Here is a 24687-nt window from a genome sequence, read left to right on the forward strand (position 1 = left end):
CTGCCTGAAAAACTGCCAGGCAGATCAGATCGGAAAGCCCGTGTGAAAGGGGCCTTACACACCTTCTGAATTAGATTGCCTGTACTCTGCATGGAGTATCAGAGACACCTTTAATAAGCAGCATTGTCAGTCTGGGGGGAGGGGAGTGTTAGATAGACTATCCAATGTAGATACACTAACAAATTGAAGCCAAACTCCAGCTATCCAGCAATTACAGCAACAGTTTTGCTCCTTTTAGGATTACGATTTTACATGAATAAATAAAAGCTTAACATTAAAAGTACCCCTATCAGTGTTAAGAGGTTTGTCTCAACCTTCTAACTGCTGCATCTGCGGAACTGCTTGTTCTGCTGAAAAGCAACAGACTTCCTGGCCAGATCCACAGGTGAAAATAAAAGAAAAAACCATAAAAAAAGAAAACATCACATCTAAGAATTGATAGAATTGATTGAAGAAAAGAAGCTGCAGTATAATGTTTGCTTTTAGATTTAATAACGCTTTACTGCAGTTATGAAGTGTCTGTATTTTATGATGACTGCATTCTCATGTGCTTGGTTTATGGGTGGATGGCAGAGTTGTATAAAGTACTCGAAACCCATACTTGAGTAAAAGTACAAGTGCTCGAACAAAAAGTGACTTGAGTAGAAGTACTAAATTATTCAACATTTTTTGTACTTAAGTATTGCAAGTAGTTTTTTTTTTAATTTTGCTACTCAAGTACTGAAAGTAAAAGTACAAGTACTGTGTTATGTAGTTATTAAAGAAAGAAGTCAAAAGTTTGAACATCATATTGTTTTTTATTATTTCAAATGCAGCTTTTATTTATACATACAGTAGCATTTATTTTCGTATGCGCTGATAATACACATGTTTTGAGCTTTATGAAACCTGCCATCTACTGTTCTGGCAGTGGTAATTTTATAATAGTAACAAGTAACTATGCAGCACAAAAAAAAAAATATTGGAGTAGAAGTACTGAAATCATCGAAAAAATGTAGTCAAGTAAAAGTGGAAGTAGGAGAAAAAAATTATACTCTAGGAAAGTACAGATACCGCCTTTCGGTACTTAAGTACAGTAGTGAAGTAGTTCTACTTAGTTACTATACATCTCTGGTGGATGGAGACCACATGTCTGGCACTTCATATAAGGGTGGGTTGCAACATACCTTCTCCTGGGAACCCTCTACCAACTACTCCCTTAGAGAATATCAAGCAGAAATACTGCTCTAATTCCTCGCTTCACTGTTTTTTTTTTTGCCACATAATGTTGCAGAAACCTGTTTTGTAAGTATTGATGTTATTAAATGTATTATATTGCATTGTTGTATAATGATACTGAACCCATTGAATGGCCCCAGAGGTGTATACACTCACCGGCCACTTTATTAGGTACACCTTGCTTGTACCGGGTTGGACCCCCTTTTGCCTTCAGAACTGCCTTAATTCTTCATGGCATAGATTCAACAAGGTGTTGGAAACATTCCTCAGAGGTTTTGGTCCATATTGACATGATAGCATCACGCAGTTGCTGTAGATTTCTCGGCTGCACATCCATGATGCGAATCTCCCATTCCACCACATCCCAAAGGTGCTCTATTGAAATGAGATCTGGTGACTGTGGAGGCCATTGGAGTACAGTGACCTCATTGTCATGTTCAAGAAACCAGTGGTGAGATGATTTGAGCTTTGTGACATGGTGTATTATCCTGCTGGAAGGAGCCATCAGAAGATGGGTACACTGTAGTCATAAAGGATGGACATGGTCAGCAGCAATACTCAGGGAGGCCGTGGCGTTCAAATGATGCTCATTTGGTACTAAGAGGCCCAAAGTGTGCCAAGAAAATATCCTCCAAACCATTACACTACCACCACCAGCCTGAACCGTTGATACAAGGCAGGATGCATCCATGCTTTCATGTTGTTTAAGCCAAATTCTGACCCAACCATTTTCAGATGCAAATTTAAACTGTGAATGTTGCAGCTGAAATCGAGACCCATCAGACTGGGCAACCATTTTTCCAATCTTCTAGTGTCAAATTTTGGTGGGCCTGTGCAAATTTTATCCTTAGTCTCTGCTCTTAGCTAATAGTGGCACCCAGTGTGGTCTTCTGCTGCTGTAGCCCATCTGCTTCAAGATCCGTTGTGTTGTGCATTCAGAGATGGTATTCTGCATACCTTGGTTGTAACAAGTGGTTATTTGAGTTACTGTTGCCTTTCTATCATCTCGAGATCTGCCCATTCTCCTCTGACATCAACAAGGCATTTTTGTCCACACAACTGCTGCTCACTGGATATTTTCTTTTTTTCAGACCTTTCTCTGTAAACCCTAGAGATGGTTGTGCATGAAAATCCCAGTAGATCAGCAGTTTATGAAATACTCAGACCAGCCCGTCTGGCATCAACAACCATGACATGTTCAAAGTCACTTTAAAGTGATTGTAAATTTTTTTCAATAAAAATAACAAACATGTTATACTTATATAGCACCCTCCTAGTTGGTGCTAGAGAGAGAGTATAGTTTTTAATCCTTTCTGCTTACCAAAGAGATTGCAGGTAAATCTATATTGTTCTCTGCCTAACAGGGAGCAGGATCTGTTAGTGAGGTCTGCTCATTGTGCTCAGAGTGCAACTCATTCTGTCTGCAGAGTGTATGACACTGGTCCAATAGGGAGGCATGTTGGACAGTGGGAGGAGACCTGACAAATGAGTACACAGGTGTTTAATACAGCCCTGGTGATTTGGCAGAGGAAAGGGTCTCTGTGCATGCTGGGATACCGTATAAATGCCAATAGCTCATGTGCTCTGGGCCTTTCGGTCGTATAGCGGAGTCCCGGAGGGAGGGAACGGCTGTCTCCTCCTCTGTAGAGGTGCTATGGGACCATAGGTAGTCAACCTGAGGGCCTAGAGAGTGCTAGTAAGGAACTGATCCCAGAGGTCCTGTGAAGCTGTCTGAAAGGGGAGACACTGGAGGATCTGATTCTGCAATAAAGTGAGTACAGATCGGTGTCAAGGGACCTGACCTAAAGGGGAACAACCCTGCAGTTAGAAGAGTCAGTAGATGGGTGTCAGTAAAGGGGATGCTAGTGAGTGTCCTGAAGAAAATGTAGTTCACCAAGTCTATTGCTGGAGAGAAAAGAGCAAGGAGACTTAACCCTTTACATACATGTGGCAGTATGGTTCAAGCAGTGCAGCTGCTTCCATAAGCAACCTGGTGAGGCCAAGTGAGAGTTGTCCTTATCTATTGGGAATAGTTACAGTTGGAGTATCCCACTATTCCCTTCTCCAGTGGCGTACCTAGAGCATTTGGCACCCGGGGCGGATCCTATATCTGGCACCCCCCCCCCCCCCCGACTTTAAAATGTAAAAACACCCACAAAAAATGTAATGTTTTCAAGAATATTTTTTGCACAAATTTCACAGCCCCCCATCACAGTGCCCCTTGCGGTCTGCCCTCCGTCTCTCTAATCTCAGTTCCCCCTTTTGCACTCTCTGCCTCCCCTGCACAGTCCTACCTTCAGCATAGATAGATAGCTAATATTAGCAATGTGTTTAAGTTTGAGTAAGAGATTGTAGACTTGCTAGAGGAGATATTCAGAGACTACAGACATGATACAGGAGATGGTCAGAGACTACAGACATGATACAGTAGATGATCAGAGATTGAAGACAGGATACAGGAGATGCTCAGAGACTGCAGACATGATACAGTAGATGGTCAGAGACTGAGGACATGATACAGTAGATGGTCAGAGACTGCAGACGTGATACAGGAGATGGTCAGAGACTGCAGACATGATACAGTAGATGGTCAGAGACTGAGGACATGATACAGTAGATGGTCAGAGACTGCAGACGTGATACAGGAGATGGTCAGAGACTGCAGACATGATACAGGAGATGCTCAGAGACTGCAGACATGATACAGGAGATGGTCAGAGACTGAGGACATGATACAGTAGATGATCAGAGATTGAAGACATGATACAGTAGATGGTCAGAGACTACAGACATGATACAGGAGATGGTCAGAGACTGCAGACATGATACAGGAGATGGTCAGAGACTGAGGACATGATACAGTAGATGATCAGAGATTGAAGACATGATACAGTAGATGGTCAGAGACTACAGACATGATACAGGAGATGGTCAGAGACTGCAGACATGATACAGGAGATGGTCAGAGACTGCGGACATGATACAGGAGATGGTCAGAGACTGAGGACATGATACAGTAGATGGTCAGAGACTGCAGACGTGATACAGGAGATGGTCATAGACTGCGGACATGATACAGGAGATGGTCAGAGACTGAGGACATGATACAGTAGATGGTCAGAGACTGAGGACATGATACAGTAGATGGTCAGAGACTGCAGACGTGATACAGTAGATGGTCAGAGACTGCAGACGTGATACAGGAGATGGTCAGAGACTACAGGCATGATACAGGAGATGGTCAGAGACTGCAGACATGATACAGGAGATGGTCAGAGACTGAGGACATGATAGAAGATAGAAGAGCACTAGGGGGGCCGGAGAGCACAGACGAAGCAGAGAGCACTGGAGGTGGTGAAGGGCACGGTGGGGGGGGGGGCTGGAGAGAATTAAGAGGGGGTTTGGAAAGCATTGTAGGGGGGTTGGAAGGTGCAGGGGGTGGATTGCACTGGGGGGGACAGGGAGTACATGGGGAGCAAGCAGGGAAAATCAGGGGGGTGGAGAGCACGGGGGGGGGGGACAGGGAGCACTTGGGGGGGTGGGCAGGGAAAATCAGGGGGGTGGAGAGCACTGGGGGGGACAGGGAGAACATGGGGGGCGGGCAGGGAAAACCAGGGGGGTGGAGAGCACTGAGGGGGCAGGGAGCACTTGGGGGGCGGGCAGGGAAAACCAGGGGGGTGGAGAGCACTGGGGGGGGGACAGGGAGCACTTGGGGGGAGGGAGAAAGCACTGTGGGGAGCTGAAGAGCATGGGGGGGGGCTAAAGAACAGGGGGGGTCTAGTGCACTGGGGGTGGGGCTAAAAGCACTGAGGGAGGGATTAGGAGCACTGGAGGAGGTTAAGAACTTTGGGGGGCCAGCAAAAGAAGTTGTATAGGAGGGGCCGGGGGATGGAAGGAGAATCAGTTATTCAGCAGGAAGCTGCAGGAAGAATAAAAAAAGATGAATTCCTCTATATGCAGCAGCCCCATCCCCCTATCCAGCACACACTTTTGCAATGGGCACTCACCTTCTTCCCGCCGAGGCTCCGCCCCTTCTTCCCACCGAGACTCCGCCCCCTTATTCCCGCCACGGCTCCGCCCCCTTATTCCCGCCACGGCTCCGCCCCCTTATTCCCGCCGCGGCTCCGCACGGACTGAAGGAGCTGCCACTGCAGCTGCCTTCACACTGCGGGATCTGTCTGAACACACCCGCTGACACCCCCCAGTGAGTGGCACCCGGGGCGGGCCGCCCCCCCGCCCCCCCCATTGGTACGCCACTGCCCTTCTCCCATCCAAGTTCCAAAATAAACACTAAAATCCAATACCCCTGGACTGTTTATTGTGTGACGAGCCATCGAGAGTAAGGATGAATGTGTGAACTGTTCCCTAAGTGACTGTGTACTGGTAATCAGAGGAGGCCCAACAACTCATCATATAGCAAGCCCTACGGGGACAGTGCTACATTTACCTCCTCTGTGCAGTTGGTTTTGCACAGGGCAGCCTGGATCCTCCTCTTATTGGGTCCTTCTTTAGCTCTCCTGGTCCCTCCCCCCCATTTGAGTGCCCCCACAGCAAGCAGCTTGCTATGGGGGCACCCGAGCTGAGTTACAGCTCCGTGTATTAATTCAGACACGGAGCTGCAGGTTGGCCCCGCACCCTCTCTCTCCTCATTGGCTAACTGACTTTGATTGACAGCAGCTGGAGCCAATGGTGCCACTGCTGTGTCTTAGCCAATTAGGAGGGGAGTCCCGGGCGGCTCAGACAGTCCTGGACATCGCTGGATCGAGAGGGGGCTCAGGTAAGCATTAGGGGGCTAAAGAGGACTGCTACACAAGGAATGTTTTTATTTTAATGCATAGAATGCATTAGGATAAGAAAACCATCTGACTTTACAACCACTTTAAATCCCCTTTCTTCCCCATTGCGATGCTCAGTTTGAAATTCAGCAAGTCATCTTCACCACGTCTAGATGCCTAAATGCATTGAGTTGCTGCCATGTGATTGGCTGATCAGCAATGTTGCGTTACAATGCAATTGAACTGGTGTACCTAATAAAGTGGGCGGTGAGCGTATAGTGTTTATTGACAGGCACTGACACATGTACTACATGCATGAGGCTTTGTTGTCTGCATCCACCCCCAGTTTCTGCCGCCCCTCCCCCCGCCGCCGCCGCATAGGCAGCCTCAGAAGTGGATGCAAATTTACTGGCCTTATGTCAAAATTTAACACATTGTCTGCATTCTTGGCCGTGCACCCGCTCCTGCATGCCTGTCAAATTTTGACATTTAGCTGTGCCTGTATGCACTTCCATAGGCTGCCTGCACAAAGCTGTTGGCGGATGCAGACATAAATCAAACACCTTTAGCACACAGTATGAGTGCCAATCCCCGTCTTATTGTGGTCTTAGGCATGGTATACAATGTTGATTTGGTTTACATGTTTGTCATTTAGTGGCATGTGTTGCTGAATTACTATGTCTTGCATTTATTCTTCACTCACACTTCAGCAGAGCATATTTCTGGTGACCTTGAGGCCCCCGTTCACATCTAACCATTTGGGATCTTGGGCAGAATCCTCATGATTCTGCCCATGATTCCAAATCGCACTGCAATAGTGGCAAAACGCACCATTCGTTTTTTGGCGACATTCATTTTTATTGGCACCTAAAACACAGCGTGTTTTTGCTGAAATTGTCATGCAGGAGCTTCACATAATACGGTGTGCCCCAATTTACATTCGATTTATCGTGCCGAAAACTGCACCGCGTTTGAGGTGCTTTTAAAAACGAATGGCACCCAAACACGTGTGGTGCGTTTTGCCACTATTGCATTGCGATTTGGAATCGTGGGTAGAATCCCTAATTCCAATTTGCCAGATGTGAACGCTGCCTGAATCATTTAATTTGCAGGCTTTGTGACATGTATCAAGCTTCAGGTGGTTGGTTCCCGGGTTGGGCAAGGGGAGGAGATTGCTCATTTCCAGGTACTCCTATTAAAGTCTATGGGACCAAAACACCTGAATAGAGTAAAAAAATAAAAAATCATGTACTTTTTCTAGCCTAGGGTAATTTAGGAAATGGGGGTTTAGCAGATCTTTGCTGATGTGCTCCATTGTCTGTGTCACTACGTAGTCCACTGCCATTTTTATTTTAGGATGGATCACATGGAATGTTATATATCCCATCATTCTAAACCAATGGCAAGCTTCAGTGGCAAATAACTTGTTTATTTCTTTTAGTTCATGTGCCTATATATGTATCTACAGTCAGAAATGATGTTATAATACTAATACTGTAGTGACATGATATTCGTCTTCTAAACTGGCAAATTAATGCACAGGTCAGTAACTCCCCCTTTGGCTTTGTCTTGGCACAGGCTGGGCAAGATTGTTTTCCTTTTTAATGCATGTGCGCATTATTTAACCCATAGGCCATAGTGCCACTGATTTATGTGCAGCCACATCTATGTCTTATTTACTTGCGATTTGTCTTGCTAGAGAATCTGCATATTAAGACTCGGGGGAAGGACTGCAAAAGTTAATATGCAATGACCTTGGAAAACATGACACTTATTAAAGTCTGTTTATAATTTCACTTTTCTTTCCCAGGGCAGTTTTCTGTTTAATAATGACTATTTTAAAGTAGAATTCTCTAAAACAGACTCGTTCTGACATATAGCAGCCTTTGGCACCCCTCTGAAAAGTGATCTGAAGTTGATCACTTTTCATAGGGTGGTTGATAGGCAGCTGCCTCCTTAATTTCTGTTCTAATGGCTGTAAAGCCCTGAGCGCATGTCCTTGTTTAGGTGGACATTTGTTGGGGGGGGGGGGGGGCAGTAAAACAGCAGCCTAAATGCTTGCTTTTACTGGCCCCTGGCTGAACATTTGAACAAGCCCTGACACTGACAAACACAGATGTTACTTGTACATGCTTGTGTAATGCTGTGACCTGTGCACTTCTCGATAAAGTTATGACTACCTCTGTCTTTATTAATGTCTTACAATATCAGCAAAACCATTTTGTCCTCTCTGCACATGTGGATACACACATGTTAAGGTCACTATGCAGTAAAGAAAATGCACCCCTCTTTTTTAGGTTTCGCAATTTTTTTTTGGAATGAGATTCCTACCCATTGGCGGCTGGTGAAGTTTTAAGATGGGGGGGGCGCAAGACCCCGCACTTCTATTTTGACCCCTCCCATTTCTCAGAAGCCCCACCCCTTATGGACTCCACCCATTTTGTCCCCTGTATTTTGCTTGCGTGAACAAATTCTCCCAATATATCACTATTAAGGGGTCCATCAGTACTAGTATATCCCATAATAGGGAGCAGGGGCCCTATTATGGGATATACTGTGAGAGACACCCTATTATGGGATACACTGACTGAGAGTGGCACAAACCCCACAGTACAGACCCCCTAGCACAAACCCCACAGTACAGACCCCCTAGCACAAAGCCCACAGTACAGACCCCTTAGCACAAACCCCACAGTACAGGCCCCCTAGCACAAACCCCACAGTACAGGCCCCCTAGCACAAACCCCACAGTACAGACCCCCTAGCACAAACCCCACAGTACAGACCCCCTAGCACAAACCCCACAGTACAGACCCCCTAGCACAAACCCCACAGTACAGGCCCCCTAGCACAAACCCCACAGTACAGGCCCCCTAGCACAAACCCCACAGTACAGGCCCCCTAGCACAAACCCCACAGTACAGGCCCCCTAGAACAAACCCCACAGGACAGGCCCCCTAGCATTAATCCCACAGTACAGACCCCCTAGCACAAACTCCACAGTACAGACCCCCTAGCACTAATCCCACAGTACAGACCCCCTAGCACTAATCCCACAGTACAGACCCCCTAGCACAAACCCCACAGTACAGGCCCCCTAACACTAATCCCACAGTGCAGACCCCCTAGCACAAACCCCACAGTACAGACCCCCTAGCACAAACCCCACAGTACAGATCCCCTAGCACAAACCCCACAGTACAGGCCCCCTAGCACAAACCCCACAGTACAGACCCCCTAGCACTAATCCCACAGGTCACCGTCAGCTCAGCTTCTTCCGGCGGCCGGTGCGTGACTGCTTTGAGCGGCTCCGGCTGGATCCAGTGGAGTCCATCCGACTCCTCACGCGGCTCCCCTCTCTCTGTGACGGTGGGTGGGAAGGACATGATGCCGGGGCGGTGCACCGCCCCCATTCGTCACGTGACCAAAGGACCGTCCTGGGATGTCCTCCTGTGATTGGTCCAGGCTGGAGTCTGGACCAATCACAGCCAGGAGTCCAGTAAAGTGGGGAGTGTCAGGGCGCATTGCTCTGCACCCCGACACTCCCCCAGAAGGCCGCCAATCGGTGCCTCTATTCGGCTCACGTGGGGTCAAAAAACCCCCCCCCATACCCACCACTAGGTCTGGCGCCCCTAGTGGCTGAAAATGCACATTTTTTATTTTTAATCTCTTTTTTTCTTCTTTTTTTTCTTTTCGGGGGGCGGCGCCCCTGCGCCCCCTATGGGCCGGCTGCCACTGTTCCTACCTACAATAAAAAAACACTTATTTCCCTTGACCTGGGTTGCCAAAATATCAAATTTTTACAGCAACCAGCACTATATACTTTGACATTTGATATAACCAGGACTGAATTCACCTAGGGCCATTAGGGGCAACTTCCCTTAGGCTCACCAGTCCAGGAGAGGCCATCGGAGGATATAAGCACTAACAACTGGGTCTCCAGCCACTAATGCTGCAGATGACCAAGTAAGCTCTTTTCATGTCAAATAATTGGGAAATACACACTCACACACACAATTGCAAAAGTGTGCCCATTCCAGAATTGGAAAGGTTGAGGATATAACAAACAATGGAAAAAAGTGTCTTAGGAGGTAGTATATGCAGGAGAGGAATATAGAGGGTATGACAGGGGGCAGTATGTGTAGGAGCGTGACAGGTATGACGGTGGGTAGTATGTGCAGGAGAGGAGTGCTGTGGTTATGACGGTGGGCAGTATGTGCAGGAGGGGAGTGCTGTGGGTATGATGGTGGGTAGTATGTGCAGGAGGGGGAGTGCTGTGGTTATGACAGTGGGAAGTATGTGCAGGAGTGGAGTGCTGTGGTTTTAACAGTTGGTAGTATGTGCAGGAGAAGAGTGCTGTGGTTATGACGGTGGGCAGTATGTGCAGGAGAAGAGTGCTGTGGTTATGACGGTGGGCAGTATGTGCAGGAGGGGAGTGCTGTGGTTATGACGGTGGGTAGCATGTGCAGGAGTGGAGTGCTGTGGTTTTAACAGTGGGTAGTATGTGCAGGAGAAGAGTGCTGTGGTTATGACGGTGGGCAGTATGTGCAGGAGAAGAGTGCTGTGGTTATGACGGTGGGCAGTATGTGCAGGAGGGGAGTGCTGTGGTTATGACGGTGGGTAGCATGTGCAGGAGGGGGAGTGTTGTGGTTTTAACAGTGGGTAGCATGTGCAGGAGAGGAGTGCTGTGGTTATGATGGTGGGCAGCATGTGCAGGAGGGGGAGTGCTGTGGTTATGACGGTGGGCACTATGTGCAGGAGGGGAGTGCTGTGGTTATGACGGTGGAAGCATGTGCAGGAGGGGGAGTGCTGTGGTTTTAACAGTGGGTAGTATGTGCAGGAGAGGAGTGCTGTGGTTATGATAGTGGGCAGCATGTGCAGGAGGGGGGTGCTGTGGTTATGACAGTGGGTAGTATGTGCAGAAGCAGAGTGCAGAGAGTATGACAGTGGGTAGTATGTGCAGAAGCAGAGTGCAGAGAGTATGACAGTGGGTAGTATGTGCAGAAGCAGAGTGCAGAGAGTATGACAGTGGGTAGTATGTGCAGAAGCAGAGAGTATGGCAGTGGGTAGTATGTACAGAAGCAGAGTGCAGAGAGTATGACAGTGGGTAGTATGTGCAGAAGCAGAGTGCAGAGAGTATGGCAGTGGGTAGTATGTGCAGAAGCAAAGGATATGACAGGGGGCAGTATGTGTAGGAGGAGTGTGACAGGTATAACAGCGGGCAGTATGTGCAGGAAAGAATTGGGGAGGGTATGACAGTGGGCAATATGTCCAGGAAAGAATTGGGGAAAGTATGACAGTGGGCAGAATGTACAGAAGAGGTTACAGATTGAATTCTGGGAGACAATATGTGCAGGGGAGGTGTGCAAAGGGTATGACGGGGCAATATATGCAGGAGGAGAGTGCACAGAGTTTGGCAGCAGGCAGCATATGCAGGAGAGGAGTGCAGCGGTATTCAAGGGGAATTGAGCATGGTCCTGAGCAGTATGTGCAGAAGTTTGGTATGAAGGGTATGACAGTAGGCAGGGGATATGACAGTTATTTATTTAAGAAATGTATGCAGCAATATTCACTGCTCAAAAAAATAAAGGAACACTTTTTTAATCAGAGTACAGCATCAAGTCAACTAAACTCCTGGGATATTGATCTGGTCAGTTAAGTAGCAGAGGGGGTTTTAATCCGTTTCAGCTGCTTCACATCAATACGTGCCATTGCCAGAAGGTTTTCTGTGTCTCCCAGCACAGTCTCAAGAGTATGGTGGAAATTCCAGGAGACAGACAGTTACTCTAGATGAGCTGGACAGGGCCGCAGAAAGTCCTTAACCCATCAGTATGTGCTCCTTTGTGCAAGGAGGAACAGGATGAGCACTGCCAGAGCCCTACAACAGTGGTCCTCAACCCTGGCCTACAGGGCCCACTAACAGGCCAGATTTTCAAGATAACTGAAATATATCCCAGGTGATATCATTTGCTGCTCAGTGATTGCAGTACTCTAGTCTGCATCTCCCCAAGGTAATACCTAAAATCTGGCCTGATAGTGGGCCCTGTAGGCCAGGGTTGAGGACCACTGCCCTACAAAATGAGCTCCAGCAGGCCACTGGTGTGAATGTCTCTGACAAAACAATCAGAAACAGACTTCATAGGGTGGCCTGAAAGCCCAAAATCCGCTAGTGGGCCCAGTGCTCACTGCCCGGCTCCATGGAGCTTGACTGGCATTTGCCATTGAACACCAGAATTGGCAGGTCCGCCTCTGGCACCCTGTAATTTTTGGGAATAAAATAAGCGCGCTCTACAGAAATTTGTGCAAGTGACAAAAAAGAAAATGCTATATAAGAAATAGCAAGATGTAAATAACTTAAATCCACCAAAGAAAAAACTACTACTATCACAAAAGCTGTGTTTGGTGACAATTAGTGTAACAGCACCCCATAAAATGTAGATATCCCACACTGAGAAGAAACAAATGGCAAAAACTTTCCACAAAGTTTGCACAAATAGGGAAAGTCCTTTCGGACGCAAGTCTATTGGTTTCTTCAAATTAAATTTCCCGTGAAGAGTGAATGTGTCCAAAACACTTGTATCTTCACCCAAGGACAGGGTGGAACATGCACTGTGTGTGGATGGCTCCTTACCAAAAATATACCAATAATTGGCAGTCAAGATGAATCGACGGTCTGTATCCTCACAGTCTATCGTCCCCTCCTTTCCATATACACCTCGGCTCAGTAGCGGAGCCAGAAGCTAGCTGGGGTGGCAATTGCCACCTCTGTTGCCTCCCCGCTGAAAACATTTCACCCTAATCACCCTTGTGCAGTGCTTCTGCCATGGCCGCCGCCGCTGTGTCTGCTGCTCTCTGCCCCTGGCCGCTCAGCTCCCGAACCCAATCCTGTCGGCGCTGCCCACTGTAGACTGGTGGGGGAGGCATGCGGTGCGGAGACTGAGAGGGACTGTCTGGGGAGGGACTATCCTGTGCAGCGGCCGCCCAGCGCAGCGCGGGAGAGAACCAGGCAGTGAGCAATCGAAGAAGCCGGCACGGCGAGGAGCGGAAGAGGAGTCGGACGACAGGAGTCCAGTCAGGACTCAGCATCAGCAGCATCGCCAATCGCCATCAATTATTCAGGCTCAGCAAAAAGGGCGGCGGGGGAGAGGCTAGAGAGTTGGTGTCTGTCTGTGGTGCTGCAGGAAAAACCTTGCCTGGGGAGTCGGGACAGGTGAAAAAAAGGTAGGTAAGAGACTACTACTGTAGTACTGCCTGACTGTACTAGTGACTGACTGAGTAGTGAGAAGTCTGTAAAGGAAAGAGGATCTATCTTATGGGGAACCTGCCCTTGCCCAATGCCTGGCCTGCTGACTGTAAGGGGGGGGGGGATCTATATGGGGGACCTCACCTCACCCTGGCCTGCTGTAAGGGGGGATCTATATGGGGGTCCTCACCTCACCCTGGCCTGCTGTAAGGGGGGATCTATATGGGGGGACCAGGTCCCCCATATAGATCCCCTTACATCAGGCCAGGGTGGCCCCATAGATCCCCCTTTAGAGCAGGGTCCCCATAGATCCACTTTATATCACGGTGGCCATACAAACTAGTGGTCGACCTATATCGGTTTTTTGTTGCCGATACTGATATTTTGGCCAATGCATATTGGTATCGGCCGATATGCGCCGATATTTTTGTACATTTAAAAAAACATTTTTTTAAAATGTTTTTTTCTTGACAGGTTCTCTTGTGGAGGGATCTGGGGGTCTAAAAGACCCCAAACCCCTCCTCTGCACTTAAAAGCAATCAAAACGCCAATTTTAGCTGTTTTGAATGCTGTCATTTTTTTTAATCTGGCGCCAGTATCCGGAAGTGATGTCATGACATCACTTCCGGGTTTTTGCATGGAGACCCAATCAGAGCCGAATGCGGCTTTGATCTGGTCTTCGGCGGCCATGCAGGCTGGTTGCCCGGGGTCTCCCGGTGGGACGGGATACCCGGGCGAGCCGCAGAAGGCGGCCCCCTTCTCCTTGTAATGACAGCTGACCCTCGGTACCGGGGTGATGCCTCTAGATGCAGGCATCACTCCGGTACAAGCACTTTCCCGAAATATCGGCAATATTGGTAACCTCCAGGGCCGATTCCGATATATCGGGGAAAGTGCATATTGGCCCTCAATATATCAGCTTTGCCGATAATCGGTCGATCCCTAATACAAATTACTAAGTATTGTTTTGAGTTGCTGCTATGAAATTTCAGCAAAATAGACTAGCCTGCTGCTTTTTTTTCTTTGGTGTCTTTGAATTCAGCCCTCTGTAGGTTGATCATTTTCATTTCCGTCACGTGATGTGGCATCCTTTCGTTCCTAACACATTAACCCAGTCCATATCAGTATAGATTTCCAGCATGATATTTTTCCCCATTGAGATATGATGTGTTTTCAAAGTGTTCCTTTAATTCTTTTGAGCAGTGTGTGCATATGCATATATCTCGCAGGCCGCTGCCATCCTCCCGCAGGCCGCATGATTCAGCAGGCCGCCGCCATCCTTCCACAGGCCGTCCGCAGGCCGCGCGGGGCCACCATTTTGGCGTAGCCTGGTGTCTCCTGCATGGGGGCGGCCATTTTGGATACGCCCAGCTACCTCGAGGAGTAGCAGTGGGAGCGCCGGAAGGCGTGTAAAGGGGCGGAGCCGCCTCCTTTACCCGGGAAAACTATTCACAAGACTTCCTGTTCTGTAAAGAACAGCGCTGAGAGCAGTTTGGTAGAAGCTTCTGTGCATCAGGTGGTGAGCCCTTGGGGTCTCTCTCTCTCTCTGTGGGGGTCCGAAGCAGGTAACGCTGAGGGGCGCTGTTGCGCTGGGGGATTACACACAAAAAAAAAGTTTTTTTCTTTTGCAATCTTTGTTTGCTGGCAAGCGTTCCTGGATTAGTCATGGACCCTGCCACACATGTATCCCCACCTGATCCCCTCGAGGTGGCCGCAGGACCCTCCAGTTCCCCACTTACTATTGATGCATTGTCAGTGGTTTTGGAGTCTTTTGTATCCCGGGTGGAGGTGCCCTGTCAGGGACGGGGCGCAAAGAAGCGACCCCGCCTACCCCTATTTCATCTGACACTTCAGATACAGATTCTGAGCCTGTCACTGCAGCTGCAGGTCCCTCTTCTGGGGCTTGTGTCTCGGGTACGGTCTCCTCAGACAGTGAGGAGGACGTTTCTGCCTCCGCCATAGCACAAAAAGAAGCGTTGGTGGATGCACTAGTTGTGTCTGTCCGGGAAACCTTAAGTCTTGAGGTTACACCGGCAGAGGTAGCTGATACTGAAATTCCTTTTGGTACTAACAAGCCTACCAAGATGGCGAGGGTGTTTCCCTTGCCCAAATGTTTTGGTAATATAATTAAAGAGGAATGGGGTCGTCCAAAAAGAACCCCTGGTATTTCCATATGCATTGCTAGGCGTTATCCGTTTGAGGAATCCCTCCTTAAAAAATGGACAGTACCACCATTGGTGGATTAACCGATTTCCAGACTAAATAAAGCTACTGTTATCCCGTTGGAGGATGCTCCGTCCTTTAGGGATCCGGTGGATCGTAAGGTGGAAGCCGTGTCCCGCTTCATTTTTTCCCTGATAGGATCAGCCTTTAGGCCAGTGGTTGCCATTGGTTTAGTTTCACAAACTTTAACAGAATGGACCAAGTTGTTACGCCGTGACCTAGAGGGGAGAAGTATCCCCCCAGCAGTATCAGATTTGCTGGAGCAGATGATACAAGGGCTACAGTTCGTCTGTGATGCCGCTCTGGACGCCACTCCATTGTTGGGGCGTGCATCGATTTCAGCAGTGGTCCTCAGGCATGTGCTGTGGTTAAAGTGCTGGTCGGCGGATCAAGGTATCAAAAAAGCTTTGGCTAATCTCCCCTTTCAGGGGAATCGCCTGTTTGGGGCCACCTTGGATGAGATTATCAAGGATCAAGAGCACTTTTTTGCCACAGAATACTAAGGGTAAAGGACCTCGTCATAGACGGGGGCCTTCCTTTTCCGCTCATAAAAAGTTTTTTCGCTCCGCTGGGGCGGGCGATAAGGCAAAGCCCTCCAAAGCCCCTCCAGGAGGATTCAAAGGGCGCTGGTCGGGTAAACAAAAGTTCGGCTCTTCCAGAGCTGAAGATAAGACCACTAAAGCCTGAAGGTGCGCCCCCACCCATATCTGGGGTGGGGGGACGTCTTCACCGGTTTCCGGACCCATGGCTCTCCAGGATTCCAGACAGATGGGTTCAAGAGGTCATACGGTCGGGATACAAGATCGAGTTTCGATCACTTCCACCGGTGCGATTCTTCCCTTCCAATATCCGACTATCCTCGGATCGCTTAAAAGCTTTGCGGGGGGCAATAACGGATTTGATGCAACAAGGAGTGGTGGTCCACGTTCCTTGGACAGAACGTTTTTAGGGGTTCTATTCGAACCTGTTCACAATACCCAGAAAAGAGGGCAAGGTGCGTCCAATCCTGGACTTAAGAGCACTCAATCTTTTTGTCAGGGTACAAAAATTCAAGATGGAGTCCATTCGCACAGTAGCGGCCTCCCTGCTTCAGGGGGATTTTCTGACGTCCATAGACATCAAGGATGCCTATCTTCACATTCCAATTTACGCAGGACATCAGCGTTTCCTGCGTTTTTCCGTAGGAGAGAACCATTATCAGTTTGCGGCGTTACCCTTTGGTCTCGCCTCGGCTCCCCGGGTCTTCACAAAGGTGTTGGCCCCAGTTTTGGCGCTGTTGCGACAGCGAGGCATATCGATTCTAGGTTACCTAGACGATCTTCTGCTTCGTGCGGAGTCTCCGCAGACTCTGTTGCTAAACTTGGAGATCACCATGATCTCTTTGCAATAGTTCGGGTGGCTGGTGAACCTGCAGAAGTCATCTCTGGTTCCCACCAGGAGGCTGGAATATCTGGGTCTAATTTTAGACACATCCAGGGCAAAAGTGTTTCTCCCTGCAGAGAAACTCCAGAAGATTCAATCAACGATTCAGTTGTTACTGTCCGTCAACTGGCCTTCCCTTCGGACTTGCATGAGGGTCCTGGGTCTGATGGTGGCTTCCTTCGAGGCAGTACCATTTGCCCAGTCCCATACCCGAATCCTTCAAAAGGAGATTCTTCTCAAATGGAACTGGAATCCCGATTCCCTGGACAATCGGATCCGACTGAGCGAACGGACCAGGGAGTCTCTGGTCTGATGGCTTCGGTCTCCGATGCTCAGCCAGGGAAGTCATTTCTTCCAATATACTGGATGATTGTCACCACGGATGCCAGTCTATCCGGGTGGGGAGGAATTTTCGGCAAATTATCTCCTCAGGGGCTCTGGTCCCTGGAAGAGTCCAGGTTACCGATAAATGTATTGGAACTGAGAGCGATCAGACTTTGTCTGATTCATTGGACCGAGCAGCTCCGGGGCAGCCCGGTGCGGATCCAGTCGGACAATGCCACAGCAGTGGCTTACGTCAATCACCAGGGGGGCACCAAGAGTGTCCTGGCGGCCATAGAAGTGGCCAGCATTCTTCGTTGGGCGGAACGATTTGTTCCAGCTCTCTCCGTGGTATTCATTCCGGGGGTGGAAAATTGGCAGGCAGATTATCTCAGCCGTCAGATTCTGGATCAAGGAGAATGGTCTCTGCATCCAGAAGGATTCCACCAACTGTGCCTTCGTCCCCGAATGTGGATCTGTTGGCATCTCGGCTCAACAGGAAGGTGCGGAGGTTTGTGGCTCGCTCCCGCGATCCTCTAGCAGATGCCGCAGACGCGCTGGTCGCCCCGTGGGGGCAGTATCAGCTACTGTATGCCTTCCCTCCTCTCAAGTTGCTGCCAAAACTTCTTCGCAGGATAGAGGTGGAGGGAATTCCTGTTATCCTGGTAGCTCCAGACTGGCCTCGTCGGGCCTGGTACGCCGACCTGGTCAGGCTGGTCGCAGACGTTCCTTGGCGACTTCCTCTCAGGGAGGATCTGCTGTCTCAGGGACCGATCTTCCATCCTGCTTTACGATCGCTGGCTTTAACGGCCTGGCTATTGAGACCCAGGTGCTGAAGGACAAAGGGTTGTCAGCTTCAGTTATTCCTACTCTAATTAAAGCAAGGAAAGCGACTTCCAGAAAAGTCTATCATCGCACATGGAAGTCTTATATTGCGTGGTGTGAATCCCTTGGATTTCCTCCACGTGTCTATTCGGTGACCCGAATCTTGGCTTTTCTGCAACAGGGGGTTGAGCAGAAGCTGGCCTTGAGCACTATCAAGGGTCAGGTTTCAGCGTTAGCAATCTTCTTTCAGAAGCCTTTGGCTACTCATTCCTTGGTGCAGAATTTCATCCAGGGGGTGCGGCACCTGGCTCCGCCGGTGCACGCGCCCTTGCCGCCCTGGGATCTTAATTTGGTGTTGTCGGTTCTTCAGAAATCTCCCTTTGAAGATATTAGGGAGATTCCCTTGCTTACGTTATCCCAGAAGGTGGCCTTCTTGGTGGCCATCACTTCTGCACGCAGGGTGTCAGAACTGGCCGCATTATCCTGTCGTTCCCTATATCTGGTGGTTCATAGGGATAAGGTGGTTCTTCATCCGAATCCATCCTTCCTTCCTAAGGTGGTTTCAGAGTTTCATTTGAATGAGGACATTGTATTGCCTTCCCTGTGTCCTAAGCCCAGTCATCCTCGGGAGTTTGCGTTATATTCCTTGGATGTGGTTCGGGCAATCAGGGTATACTTGAAAACTACGGACTCGTTTCGTAAAACGGATCTTTTTGTGATCACGGATGGCCCCAAAAAGGGGTTGCCTGCATCTGCCGCGACTATCTCCAGATGGATCAGACAGACGGTGGTACAGGCTTATTCTATTAAGGGTCGGGATCCTTCGTTCCCTGTTAAGGCGCACTCCACTCGGGCGCTTAGTGCTTCCTGGGCCTTCCGCCATCAGGCGTCAGTGGTTCAGGTTTGCAAGGCGGCTACCTGGTCGTCGGTTCATACCTTTACAAAATTTTATAAAGTTGATGTGATGGCATCGGCGGATGCCACTTTTGGCTGCAAGGTTCTGCAGGCCGCTATATGAGGAGACCGTTGGTCTACCTCGAGGGTTTTTTTCTGTTGGGTTTTCAGTTGAGTCTCATCCTTTTGTTTGATGAGCCTTTAAGACTTCTATGAGCCTTTAAGACTTCTAGTCGGCACCGGTTGGGCCTTCTGGATTTGAATTTTGATTTCTGTTATCCCACCCCTCATTTGTGGCACTGCTTTGGGACGTCCCAATTTGATATTAATCAAAGAGGACTGCGTCTGTCAATGAGCGACAGAGAAAATTGGATTTTTGTAAGAACTTACTGTAAAATCCTTTTCTCTTAAGCTCATTGACAGACGCAGTACCCGCCCCTCTATTCTGAGTTGGGTTGGGTTAAATTCTCTGACACTGCTTTGTGACATAACTGACATCCTGTAGCAGAGAGAGAGAGGTTATACCCTCTGGGACTGCCCCTAAGGTGTGGCCAGAACGTTTTCTTCTGCCTAGTGTCCTACTCCTGTAGAGGGCAGTATAACCCAATTTGATATTAATCAAAGAGGACTGCGTCTGTCAATGAGCTTAAGAGAAAAGGATTTTACGGTAAGTTCTTACAAAAATCCAATTTTTTTTTATTAAAATAAAAAAAGATGTTCTACTTATGTGCTCTGTGCCAGAATATTGCACAGATTGGCCCTTTACCTCCTCTTTTTTAGTTCCCCGCCAGTGCTGTCTCCTCTTCCTTTTCTGCGGGTGCCTCCTAGACACACATACAGTGCAGCTTGGCCACACCACTCACTTCTGGTTTATAGGATTTGACTGACAGCAGCAGATGCCTATGGCTCCTGCAGCTCTTAGAGTCTCCTGTGAGAAGAGGAAGGAGGACTAGTAGTGCTGCAGACAGGACTGCGCTGGATCATGAGAGGACACAAGTAAGTGATGGAGGGATGTTGGGAATGCATTAAGGTTACATAGTTATATAGTTAGGTTGAAAAAAGACACATCTGGCTCAACCAATAAAAAAAAAAAAAAACAGTAATGAAAACCCAACCATACAATCCCATAAATACACAATCTTATACTCGCAGTTGATCCAGAGGAAGGCGAAAACCCGCAGCATGATCCAAGCATGATCCAATTTGCTACAGCAGGGAAACAAATTCCTTCCTGATCCCCCGAGAGGCAATCGGATATTCCCTGGATCAACTTTACCTATAAATATTAGTATCCACTTATATTAAGTACACCCAGGAAATAATCCAGGCCTTTTTTAAAGCAATCTAGTGAGCTGTCCACAACCACCTCTGGAGGGAGTCTATTCCACATTGTCACAGCTCTTACGGTGAAGAAACATTTCCGTAAAAACATTTTTAGCTTTAGAACCGTTATTAGCAAGCAGGTAAAGGCTGAGGTTTCCACTTAACCAGAGACAAACATACCCGAGAGTAAAATGATATGCCCTCTCTACCTTCTTGTCTGTGGAGAAATGGTCATTGCATAAAACATTGCCAGGTTAGGGCAGACAACAGTGTTCTGACAGGTGGTAACTCTGGCCTGGCATCTGAAATGTTTATCATTGTTGTACAGAAGATGGACAGGGGGGAGTCCTACCTGAGTAAATATTATTTTACTTTACTCATTTATGTAGAGCCGAAACCTTTCACATCGCTTTACAGAGTACATAGTGTCACAAGCACAAGCGACTGCTTAACTTCCTGTCTAATGGCATAAACAAACATGACATTATGGGTTGTCATAGAAAACAGAAGCACAGAAAATCCATGCAAACAATGGGAAGCATATAACCTATAAGCAAATAGTTCTTCTAGGGCCAAGTACCCCAGCACTACAACACAGCAATGCTAACTGTTTACCAAGATTATGTTGAAAATTACGTTTTTTGTCTGACAATTAGTCTGTATATTGGAAAATTTTGTAATTTGTAGAAAGAATGTGCTAGACTAAAAATCATATGTGAGGTGCATTCTGGTCTTTCACTCAGTAATCTTTTCATAGAAGTGAAGTACACAAGATTGCTGCCAAGGCCAAAAATCTGCCTTCATCGAAGGAATCAGCAGGTTCTTCCCCTAATCCAACCTCTGCCAAGGAAGTTAAGGAGGATTTCGTTAAAATAAAGAGAAGCCTGCAGGACCTGGTCAAAAGTTCGGTGAGATGATAGAACAAGTTAAAGAGATTGTAAAGTCTAATTTTTTAAAAAAATAACAAACCCTTTTTACTTCCCTCCTTTGTGCAGTTGGTTTTGCACAGAGCAGCCACAATCTTCCTCTTCTCAGGTCCCTCTTCGCTGCTCTCGCCCCTCCCTACTATAGAGTGCCCCCACAGCAAGCAGTTTTAAATGGGGGCACCCGAGCCAAGCTGCAGCTCCATGTGTCCATTCAAACATGGAGCTGTAATTTAGCCACACCCCCTTTCTCTCCTGATTGGCTCACTGACTTTGATTGACAGCTGCGTGAGCCAATGGCACTGCTGCTGTATCTCAGCCAATCAGGAGGGAGAGTCCTTGACAGTGTTCTGCCAAAAACTCCAACTTGCTGAGAACTCCAATCACGTCACTTCCGGTGACTGTACATTATGAATAATTATAGATTTCGAAAACGTGGTGTTTTCAAAAAAAGCGTATACACTCCAGGAAATGCTATGAGTGGACATTGTTTGTCCGCCCCCTAGTAACCAAAAACATGGCCCCATTCCAGGTGGCAACAACTAGCGGGTGGAGTAACAATGTCCACTCATTATAGCATGTACTTGTCGAAATCTCCAATTATTTGTGCTGTACACTCACCAGAAGTAACCTCGTTGGAGTTCTTGGTAAGTTGGAATTTTCGGCAGAACAACGGCCAAGGGACTCGTGGACATCGCTGGACAGAGAGGGGACACAGGTACGTATTAGGGGGTGCTGGGGAGGCTGCTACACATAGAAGGCTTTTTATCTTAAGGCCTCTTTCACACGGGCGTTCCGTATGTACGTATATCACCCCATCCGTTTGCGGGTGATATACGGACATAATGCACTTCAATGGGATTGCGGATGTCAGCGGATGACCATCCGATTTGCATCCTTTCAGTTCTGATCCGTTTTTTGGAACGGAACAGAACCCTATATTAATTCCGTTTAAAAAACAGAAAGGATGCAAAATCGGATTTCAGCGGTGTCATCCGCTGACATCCGCAATCCCATAGACATACATTATGTCCGTATAGCATCCGCAAACGGATGGGATGATATGTGGACATACGGACCGGATGACACAAGTGTCATCCGTGTCCATAAAAAAAAAATTGCCAGAGCGGATCGAAATACGGTCCGCTCCGTGTGAAAGAGGCCTATGGCATAGAATGCATTAAGATAAAAAACCTTCCTGCCTTTACAACTCCATGAAATGATAAATGGCTATTTTTTGTACGAAGACAATTTCAATTTCAATAAAATGTTTTTGAAACTCTGGAACTTAAATAGGAATTTTTGTTTTAAAATGTGGCTATAGAAAAATAAAAATTGACTGCTATCCCAATAAAAAATCTGCCATATATCCTTTTCTGCTTTTTATTAGAACTCAGTTGTAAATCTTTGTTTTTTTGCAATTTTATGCAATGAGTTTTTCCTATTTATAAGATTTATACTCTTTTTTTTCCACCAAGAAATCACACATTTTTCAATTAGATTCAACTGGAAATGGGATGTGTACATCATGTAAACATACCTTTTATGTGAAATTATTAGCTTAAAAAAAAGACACAAAATAAACATATCTCCCTACTCTTTTGCATTAAAAAGAATTAGGCCCCATTCACACTTGCAACTAGGGTTATAATGTAGTTTGTGGCACCAAAATCAAAGGATTCCTATGACCAGAATTGCAAGTGTTTGCAAATATCTGTGCCTGCTAAGACTATACAAAGCGATGGCAGGCTGACAGCAGCCGAAACTGTCCATGTCTGCTTGCACATCCAGCTAATAGCTACGGTTAGGGACAGACATTCGTCTACCGATGACCAGTGACAATCATCTGTCCTTAACCACAGATAATCACCAGATGTCAGACTACATCCAAACATCCACGGACAACTGCTGTCGCCATCAGCCTGTCATTGCTTTGTGTAGGCTGAGCAGGCACAGATATTTGCTAACACCTGTAATTCTGTCCACAGGAATCCCTTGAATTTCGCCACCAGAATTCGCACTATACCCTTAATTGCAAGTGGGAACGGGGCCTCAAATGAGTTATTTATATGAGCAGATCAAGTAGAGATCACAGTGATATTAGACACCTCCTAGCCATTTTGTTCCCTTAGGTTCCAAATAATCCACACTTATCTAGAGTTTTTCCAGTAAATCTTTCCTTCTACACATATGACTCAAACATAGAACAAACAGTTCAGTTTTATTGCCGGCAGCTCCTCCTTTGGCTGAAAAAGTGAGTAAGAACCAAAAGTTTAGAGCTCTATGATAAAAATATAGAAGTCCGGGCAACAATGATCTGGTTCTTTTATTTCTCACTCCAAACTACTAAAGTATAGAGTACCGCAGTGGCCTGCTTTTACTTTCCTGGTGCCATCAGTTGTTACAATCTGCTGTGAAAGCCACAATAAAACTTGGTACTTACAGGTGAGGATGTTAAGTGTACATCACCCTCTGCCTTCCACGTATTAGTGCTTGATGCCTGAGCATTAAATCCCCAGGCCCAAGTTCGGCCACATAAGGGCTTGCATAGCCCTAAATTTGTGATTTTCACAAAGTCTGTATTTATATAGAAATTTTGTGGTGTCTTCAGTACTGTATCAAAGTCTCAGGCAGGGCTGGGCACAAAGAAACAGATATCTTATGGTGCCCATTTTACAGTCTCTGGGGTTGATTTACTGAAGGAAAATCACCTGCATTTTGCAAGAAAAGTCGCTGCGTGGCTAAGTAAATGAGGTGATGCTTCATTTCACAAAGAATACCCAGTCACATGCAAGGACATTTAAAAATAAAATGCATTCTTGCTTGCATATGATTGGATGATGGAAGTCAGCAGAGCTTCCACTAATTTACAAAGCTCTGGAGCAACTTGCAAAGTGCATAGTCTATGTGTCTTTAGTAAATCCACCGTTTTGTGTTCCTTTATTTCTTTTAAGCAACTTTCTGAATAGCCTTTAATTTCATTCCGTTTTCAGTCAATCCATTTCACTGTTTTTCCTTTGCTCCTTCTTTGAATTACCTTGCTTTCTTTCTCTAACATTTGCCTGTTATTAGCCTAATATGTTTCCTCTGACTGGTGCTCTTTATTTTTTACCAGGAATTGGCGTCACGTTGTCCTTCAAGCACAGCTCAAACCTCCTGTTTGTCCAGTAGTGTTTTTCTGGCATTTCTGCTTTTGCAAAGTATTTGTACTGTGGCTTATTTATTATTCAGGTGAGTAATTTTCATCTTTTTATGTGCTCCCCAAAAGATGTATACAACTTAGGGCCGGTTCACCAAATCAATGGTTCCCTATGAGAGCCATCTTAACTGGTCCAAGTTGTGTCGGTCTGGCTTTGAAAAAGGTTCTGCACTACTTTGGTCCGATTTGAGCATGGTTTCAGCCCATTGATTTGAAAGTAAGTTGCATCCAAGTCGGATCATCATCTTAACTGATCTTACTTGTGGAATGCGACTTGTGCTCTGAGGATCTTCAAGGGAAATCCCACTCCAAAATGTAAAA

The 24687-nt window shown here is 47.1% G+C and overlaps 1 protein-coding gene across 1 annotated transcript in view; it reads left to right on the forward strand.

Moving 5' to 3' along the window:
* The window catches only part of LMAN1L (lectin, mannose binding 1 like), an 88445-nt gene that overhangs the window by 42761 nt on the left and 20997 nt on the right, over positions 1-24687 (forward strand). The window contains exons 11-12 of the mRNA XM_082254198.1: positions 21002-21152; positions 24283-24398. Of these exons, the coding sequence (XP_082110324.1) occupies positions 21002-21152; positions 24283-24398 (267 nt within the window). The remainder of the gene's footprint in view (positions 1-21001; positions 21153-24282; positions 24399-24687) is intronic.

Source organism: Pelophylax lessonae, assembly GCF_965119305.1.
Source record: "Pelophylax lessonae genome assembly, chromosome: 4".
In the NCBI taxonomy this organism is placed as follows: domain Eukaryota; kingdom Metazoa; phylum Chordata; class Amphibia; order Anura; family Ranidae; genus Pelophylax; species Pelophylax lessonae.